This window comes from Pinus tabuliformis, chromosome 4_2 (assembly GCF_031772625.1).
Source record: "Pinus tabuliformis cultivar Carrire ecotype Pingquan chromosome 4_2, CPIR1, whole genome shotgun sequence".
In the NCBI taxonomy this organism is placed as follows: Eukaryota; Viridiplantae; Streptophyta; class Pinopsida; order Pinales; family Pinaceae; genus Pinus; species Pinus tabuliformis.
Window position 1 is genome coordinate 730,214,792 of NC_142304.1, and position 9,137 is coordinate 730,223,928.

Genomic DNA, 9,137 nt, shown 5'->3' on the forward strand with positions numbered 1-9,137 from the left:
TTTCTTGTAGAGTATTAATATTAAAATTATTTTAAAAGGATCGAACTGGCTCATTTGAAAATTAGTTTACGTTGATACATATATAATCGACTACAGAAATTAATGAAAGTATTTGAGAGTGCGGTTAAATACTCTATCCATAATGTTTTTGGGTAACTGTTTGACTATGAAAACATTGTAATGAAAGTATTTGAGAGTGCGGTTAAATACTCCATCCATAATGTTTTTGGGTAACTGTTTGACTATGAAAACATTTTGTGAAAATATAGAAATCAATAGAGACGAATTAGATTGAGGAAAACTATGGTTCCGCGTAGGCCATAACCTTTCCACATACAGTTTTGAGTGACATGCTACACACGGCTTCACATATAACACGGGAGAAAGTATTCGGGAATAAAGAAGGATTCGGATTCTCGAATTTGAGTATTATTTTCACTTGCAAAATGATGCAACATTTTATTTTTTCAACACATTACAGTTCTCCCTTATTTTCGCTCAGACGTTGGATTGAATTAAACTCGGATTCACTGACTACCAATCCAACTTCCTCTTTCTGGGGCGATTCAAAATCGTTTTGAATAACTGAATGTTCATTCAACTGCCAAATATCATTGTCCCACAGATACCCATAGAAATCCTCCGTAATCTCAGCATAGCCACGAGCAGCGTCCAAACACATAATATCGGCCATTGAATCTCCGTCCATATAATTGTTGATGATGATTCCATGTTCGTTCGGATAAATATGTTCTGCGAAGAAACCAAGCTCAGCAGGAACACTGTAGTAGTACGTCATGTCTCCTATATCACACACTGAGGTCGCTTCAGAATTTGATCCGTTTGTAGTTAATTCGCCTTGCTTATATGAACCCATCTGATCAGCGCTGCCTTTCTTTTCTGGGGATTCAATTTTATTTTCTGCTTGTGCCTCCAATCCGATTTCTTCTTCCCGGGCCTTTGTAACCACGTTGAGCTCATTCACAGCATCTGTATCTTCGGGATTAGTGTTATAAGCATCCAAATTATCGATCTCGTCGAGCAAGGCCATGAGATCCCTGTCTTGCGTCAATGCTAGTCCGCTATTCATTCGCTTCGTGTCTGGCAGAGCCAACCCGCCATACCAATAGTCCTCTCTCGCTCGCTTATTCTGACAAACTTGGAGGGCGGAGGCCATCTCCTCAAACAGCACTGCTGCTATTAAAACACGAACATATATCACAGAAAGCCTCGGTTTTGGAGTTGAACATATATCAAAGAAAGCGTCGGTTTTGGAGTTCGGTTACTAGAGTTTTCAACTCCAGAGGTTGTTAGGTGTTGGATGATCCAAGCAACACGTAATCACCTTTGAAGCAAAAAAAGAAATTGTTTTCTAGCAAAGCTATGAGGTGCTGTGGGTCAAACACGTAGTTAATATCACAGTAACATATAACACCATCTCTTGTTAAGCGTATAAACGAAGAACGTTTTTAGAAAAATATCCACGTCTTTTGTGCATACATGCAGTTAATAGTATGTCAGGACATAACATTACCGCTGCCAATTAAAAGCTTAACCAAATAACAAAAATTAATGATGAGCAAAACATGCATACACAATAGAGGCTTCATAATATGGTTGGTGGGAATTTTGAAAAAATAGTTGTATTGAATGCGCTTAATCGAGGGTTTGTTTTATAGTTAGATCTGGAAATATTTTTTTAGAAATTGAAAGATAAGCAGAGAGATTGTACAACACAACACAAATCACACTATATATTATTTATCATAACAATTACATATATATTTTACATAACACATTGACTTTGACATATGTAGATCATGACTCCAATTCACTGCATAGGAATTAACACCTTCTATACTGATACCTAGGGACTCACAATGACAACTACACATGACATGGAAGCATTACTTCCAAAAAATGTAAACGACCCTTGTGCATTCACCTGTATATCATTTTTCATAATAGAAAATGAGAGATAAAAACAAATGAATAATTTGTTCTATTTATCATTCAACCGTATCTGCAAAATAAAATCCACAAAGGAAACATCTGCAAGAGAAACATTATCAACTATATTTTAATATTTTGGCCAATTTGGTCCTTCTAAGTCTATCGCTCTCGATAAATATGTGTATTTGCATTCAAACATGCTATTTCTTCTCAATCCCTTTGAAGGATGTGTAAGAACGATATGCCAACTAGCCTTAGGTAGACTCGTAGGTAGAATGAAATTCAATGAAAGAATAAAACCAATGAAATTAAAATAATTTATCCTTTTTACTGTAATAAAGACTTTACATACATATAGGAATTTAATAAATTCAATTTCATCTTAGAGGTGTGGAAATGTTTTGTGAGTTGGAAAGTGTGAGGGCCTTGAGTTGGATGAGTGCCCGTGACGAACCACCAACTCGTCCAGAGGCGAAAAACCGAACTCAGGTGACAGGCATGTTTAACCGAACGCACATGGGCGAGTCACCCAAGCACGATTAATAAAAAAAAAATTATGGACAAAGTAGGCGCTAGCCAAACACAACAAGCAAATGGGCATGCAGACATGTGAATGGGTATGTAGACGACCGCACGGACGGGCATTCGGATAGGCATGCACAAGAGGGTGCCGACGGGCATGCGAACACAACATGTGGATGGATAGGTCGGCTCGGGTGTGCGGATGTGCAGGCCGACCCAAGCAGAAGTGAACAAACGTGACCCTTGGACAAGTTGCATGGGTGGAAGGTGTATATATTGGACAATGGCCATTCATTCAAGGTAACCAAGGAGCTCAACCAAAAGAGGAGTTCGACCAAAAAAAAAAGAGATGTGAATTACAAAGGCATGAGCCTAGCAAGGTTCATTGACCACAGGAGAAAGAGGAAAATTGGATAAGGAAAAACCAAAGTGCATGGGGTTGAGTTTCCACAGGCAGACAAAAGTTCCGAGAGGATTGTGTTTCCACAGGCAGCGAAGGCCAAGTTTTTGCAAGTAGAACGCACATGCAAACTAGGTACATGTCGAGTTTCTACAGGTAGGACCGAGCACTTGAGCATGTTCGGACAACCGAATTTTGTGGTTTCTCCGGAGAGTGCCAACACTATGGTTACGCACAAATTGGGAAGATTTTTACCTGTAAGTTTGGAAGCACAGCACGTTTGTTGAAATTTTAGAGGGAAGTGCACAAAATTAATGTGTGACTGGCCCATTGTAACAATATTTGTATCTTTGAATATTATAACAATTCAAGGCAAGATTATTTGGGGAGTTTCCAACTCCCATGTAAATCTTGTCTACATTGTTTTGGATTGTTTATTTGTTATTTCCGTTGCGTATCTAAATGAAGCTAATGATGTTTGTGCTACATAATAAAAGAAGTGAACAATTACCAAGAATTAACTAAGTATTGGTAGTTTGTAGTCTGAAAAATTAAGTAGTGAGAAGAAAAAAGTTAGTCGGTGTCACACGAGTTGTTAGTTAAGAAGGTTGGGCAGTCGCCTTAAGAGCTGGGGCCGTGAAAAATGGTATCAAAGCTTTATTTTGGAAAATCAGTAGCAGAGATACATCTTCCCACTTCGTGGTTTGATGGTATCAAAGCTAGTTTTTGCAGAAAGTGTGCTAGCAAAAGTTGGTTGTAGTGCGACATAGTTTGGCAGGGGAAAGGCAATGAAGTGAGGGCCAATGCTTAACAATGGGAGATTACGATGAGACGTTATGCATTTGGGCAACAAGGGTCATTGGTTGTTGCATAACGTTTCTTGAAAATATGCGAAATTCCAACAGAAGGTGTGGATGCTCATGACAAGGGTGGAACACGATAGAATTTGCAATGAATGAGTCATGCCTAGCCAAATGGAGAATTGGTTAAATGCCCGACATGACTTGTGGACAAAACAGAGGAAGAGCACACCAAACCAAAGTAAAGGAAACATTACATAATTGGGTAGACTTCTTCATTGTAGTTGTGTTAAGGCCAAAAGGCAATCTTCGGAGGACCTTTAGTGGGGGAGACAACGATGAAGGAAGATACCTGCGATGCGATATGAGGGTAAAGCGACTGAGGGCACTAACCTGGACAACAGTAATGATGTGATGACTAAAGTTATGTTGAGTCTACTAGAGTGGACGAGTTTGGCAGCCGAAGTCATGGTCATTGAGTTGAAGGGAGCATGACAGACTTCTTGCAGTGGCATCAAGTAGGAGAACTTGTAGAGATGTTGTGTATGGACATCAAGGAGAAGTGCCAACGTAAGGATGTTGGGCAGGATGGACCTTTCGATTCAACATGATGACTTGAGATAGTTGTAGTTAATGAAGACTTCATACTATAGTGTTCTTGGAGCATTTAGTTCACTAAGGAGCTAAGGTTAGTTCGACACTTGATTTTGAAGTAGTATGGGACGTATACATTGGAAATAATATGCGATATTTTTGTGAGGAGTGACTTATTGAATGTGATAGATACGAGATACTGTGGAGTTGGATGGAGTTGCAACGATGAAGGTGCCTTGTTGGGAGCACTTAAGCATCCGTGTTGTTGATGAGACTTAGCCACTTTCTCATGGGCATGGAGGTCAATTGATCTATGGCCATGGGAAGCACATAGACGAGATAATGAAGAAGGTTTAAACTTACCACTTTGACAGCATTGATGAGAAACATATTGTAGAAGGGATGGAGACTTCTTCATGGACCTAGATATGGCACATTCAGTGTTAGATTGATGGGAGGAGTTCTTGATCAAGTTGAGGATGTGAAAAAATGTCAGAGAAATGAATAATGAAGGCATGCGAAGGTGCATTCTCATGGTGTTGGTGCGATGGTTGTATTAGCTACCCAACCAGTTCGACTCATGGGGGTTTGCAAGTTCACGGATACATGGCAGAATTGAGTTGGAGTATTACAGTAGCAGTTCACATGATCACGATACATGGTGGATTAGCATGATATTATTTGTGACTGCAACATGTAGCCAAATTAGAGGGAGCATCCTTCTACATGATTTGGTAGTATGGACGATTACAACGAGTTGTGACCGATGACCATGGATTGAGGAGTCTTACCCACATATATTCATGATCCTTTGTGGAGGTTCGTGCAATGGAGAGTAGAGATTTCATGCAGCATGAGCATATGATGTTGGAGCTACTGACATTTTGCGACGTTTGGTCTTGGCAATGGAGATTTCTGAGATGGTGTTGTCAAGGGTGACAACCTTTTTAAAGTGGGGGAGGGTGTCAGGGCCTTGAGTTGGATGAGCGCCCATGATGACCCACCAACTTGTGGAGAGGCGAAAAACTAAACTCAAGAAACGGGTGTGTTTAACCGAACACACATGGGCGAGTCAGAGGAGCATGTGCACATAACTAAGGGTCGAGTCACCTCGGTGCGTTTAACCAAAAATGTGCAATGGGAAAGGTGGGTGCTCACCCAACACAACATGCATGGAGAGTAGCAGGTGTGCGAATCAGTACATGGTTGAGTGTGTGGAAACGTTTGCGGATGAACTTGTGGATGGGCATTGAGATGGGTGTGCGAATGAGCATTCATAAAGGCATCCAGACACAACGTGTAGATGGCTAGATTGGTTGGGCTATTCGGACATGCAAGTTGGCCCAAGTGGAAGTGACTGGACGCGACCCTTGGATAAGTCGAATGGGTGGAAGGTGTATATATTGGATAATAGCCATTCGTTTAAGGCAACCAAGGAGCTGAGCCAAAAGAGCAGTTTAACAAAAAACAAGAGATGTGAATTATAAAGGCAAGAGGCTAGCAAGGATTGCTAACCACGGGAGGAAGAGTAAAATTAGCTAAGGCATAACCGAAGTGCAGTAGGGCAAGTTTTCGTAGGTAGGTAAGGTTGAGTTTTTGCAGGAAGAACGCAGAGGCAGACTAGGTACAAGCCGAGTTTCCGCAGGAAAGATCAAGCACTTGGGAAAATTTGGACAGCCAAATTTTATGGTTTCTCTTCAGTGTGCCAATTGGGCACGAATTGGGAATATTTTTACTTGTGCGCCTAGGTTGGAGGGAGTGTATGTTTGTTGAAATTTTGGAGGGTATTGCACAACATTAAGGCATGAATATCCTGTTGTAACAATATTTGTACTTTTTAAGATTATAATAGTTCGAGACAAGCTTCTTTGGGGATTTTCCCTCTCCCATGTAAATATTGTCTACGTTGTTTGCCACAAGGAAGGAAAAAGAAAAATTATAGTATAATTAAATATGCAACAACAACAGTATAACAACATGACAAAGCTGATGGACAACAATAGAACTATCTATGGGATCCAGGAGGACGTCAGTAGCCACAACTCATGGTCAGGAGACCATGAATTTTTTTTTATTTTTTTTATCTCGGGAGTATGATGGAGGAGCACTAGAGGTTCCAAGTCATCAAGCTTTTTGGAGATTCAACATGGAAAAGGAATTTTATTTCGTTAGTGTAAATAATTTTAATTTCTTTATTTCTTAAATAACCATAGATATCGACAAGATTTTTAAGAAGAAAATATGCCTTTTAAGGTATCAAAATTTTAGGAAATAAATCATCACAGGTTGGAGAAGAAAACATCTTGGTAGAAATTAGAAAGTTGATAGGATAGGAAAAATTTTAGAAATATTAGAAACTATTGGGGGTGCTTTTAGGATTTACAAAATCTATGGATATGCAAGCTTTTGTCAATAAGGAAAAAATGAGTCTACCTTGAAAATCATGAGTGATTTGTGGATTGATTTATGGATTTATGGAAATTTATTTTGTTTGTATATTTTATTATAAATATTGTAAGCCTAAGGGGAAAACTAATGGTCAAATGAATGTGAAATTAGGCGAAAGAGAGTGAATATAGAGAATGAATGCCTCTGAGCATATGTATGTACAAAGTTATTTTAATGAATGAGAGTTCATGCCTAATTGTGAATCTAAAAATTCTATGTGAAGTGTGATCTAATTAGTTGATTTCAAAGAAAGCATGGAAATATGTTTTGTGATTGACATATAAATCAAATCCAATAAAATTTGGATCATTGGATGAGCACAAAAATGTGGATTATTAGTTTTGTGACTGCTAAAAAAGATATCATTGTTTGTTATTTTAAAGATTGCAGGTTTGTGGAAGTGAACATAACGGGAGAAGTCGAATTTTCCTACATCAAGTTGCTTGAAAATTAAAGGGACATGATGATGAAATTTCATTGTAATTTACAGTCAACCAAAAGAATACAAGCGACCAAGGGTTTGTGACAACAATGAGAGGATTGGAAATACATTTCAATCAAAGTGGTATCAGAAAGATCACCATTTTACCTACAATAGTGGATTGGGACAAATGATCAAGAAATGAGGTGATGAGTGCCAAGAACTTCTTCTTTTTGCAAGGTGAAGCACCATTGGAAGACTGCTATGGTAGAAGGGATGTGCAGATGTTAGAGTAGCATGTAGAACAATAGTTAGAGAAGCATGAGGAGTAGAAAGTATAGTAGACAAAAAAGTATGCAGGGTAGCCAATGCTATCACAACAACAGAGGCAAGTAGAGGACAATCAGAAGGAAAAGGATTGAGTTTCTTAGGGGTGAGAAAAAAATCCAGTAGGGGGGAGATGATAGGTCCATAAATTGTATATTTTATTAGGCCCATTTGATTATTTCTAGACACCTATAATATGCACCTGATCCCCTTACTTGCAAATTATACAGTTAATTTGTAGTATTAATGAGTCCTTAGGAATTTGATTTATCCGCGCTTATTATGTGCCCAATATTGTTTATTTTTGTAGAATATAGAGAGAATATTGAGTAAATTCTGAATGAGACAATATACGAAATTTCTCCCTGCTACAGGATGGACTAAGATTGGATAATAAATAAACTAGATATTATGAAATTATTGAGCAGATTTTGGAGATATATTGATTGAGAAAATGTAGTAATGTGTTCCCTATAATTAAATAAATATTCCTATTGTTGGAAACCCTATCCACTTTTTGAGGGACAATGAGGATGCTTCCCTATCAATTTTTATAAGTATAAATTCGAATTAGCCTCTAGAGGCATGTATTTCTTAGTCTTCTTGAGGAGAAAACTTGTTATTTAGTAAGTCATTTCTAGCAGCGATGTACTTGGATTGACTCTAATAATAAAGTTTGGTGCCATTTTTTTCTTTTAAAGCTTGGTTTCCTTCATAGGAATCTAAGTATCCTTGGGCCTGGCCATACCAGGAGCCTCAAAGCCCTGTTGTACAATTTCTTTATTTTCTTTGAATGTCTTTTTCACTTACATACCTTATTTATGTATTTAGTATCATGTTTCCTTTGTTGTAGGTTATATTGGTTAAATTATTTAAATGTTCTTTTACATGTTATTTATAGATTCACAAGAATGATGCATCCTTATAACACATTTTCAAGGTCATATCCATGATTGAGCTACTTGGATTGGTTTATTAGTTCATAATTATGGAATTTTTGGAAGTCTCTTGTTGCAAAATAATACTAATTTTATGTTGAATTTAAGAAAATTTTAATGAATATATTTTTTATATTTTTCCACCTTAATTGAGTCTTAAAAAAATAAAATTAATAAAAAAATTTATCCCACATCGTTTTCAGTTGATCAGGTTAAGCAAATGGTATGTTAACTAGCTCACATATTCCTGAATTTTTAATTTTTAGAGTAGTAATTTTATGCTATTTTTTAGCACATGTTAACAAGGGTATTTTTTAGATATTCCACTTGGTTTGGAGTCCTAGGAAATCCTAATTAATAAATTTTTTTATCCCATCTCATTTTCGTTTGATTTTATTTATCATTCGGTGAGATATATTGGAGGACAAACTAGCTGGTAGACTAGGTATTTTAATCTTATCAAGTATAAAAAAATCATAATATTTCTTGTGTAGGTGACACTATGGGTTTGAAGGGATGAAAATTTTATTTTATATTCCTTATCCTACCACTATTTCTTTCCTTTCTACCTCAACAACTCATCCAAAACACTACCCACTAAAAGTACATTTATGGGTTGTTGAAGGCCATTATGTGGATTGGTACTTGTGCAACATGGGCCCCTAAAGGGTCCTAATATTGGAAAATATCTCATTCAAACTTCTTCTACCCTTGATCACTGTTTCCTACCTTCA

At 37.6% G+C, this 9,137-nt stretch overlaps 1 protein-coding gene across 1 annotated transcript; it reads right to left on the reverse strand.

The window, feature by feature from the left end:
- Nucleotides 1–475: 475 nt before the first annotated feature.
- On the reverse strand, nt 476–1,177 carry LOC149171678 (uncharacterized). The gene has a single exon (XM_089426050.1). It carries the CDS (start codon nt 1,175–1,177, stop codon nt 476–478), a length of 702 nt encoding a protein of 233 aa, XP_089282176.1.
- Between the last annotated feature and the right edge of the window lie 7,960 nt (nt 1,178–9,137).

Excerpts from the sequence above, each read along its gene's own strand:
- LOC149171678 (XM_089426050.1), bottom strand. The coding sequence starts at position 1,177 with ATGGCCTCCGCCCTCCAAGTTTGTCAGAATAAGCGAGCGAGAGAGGAC.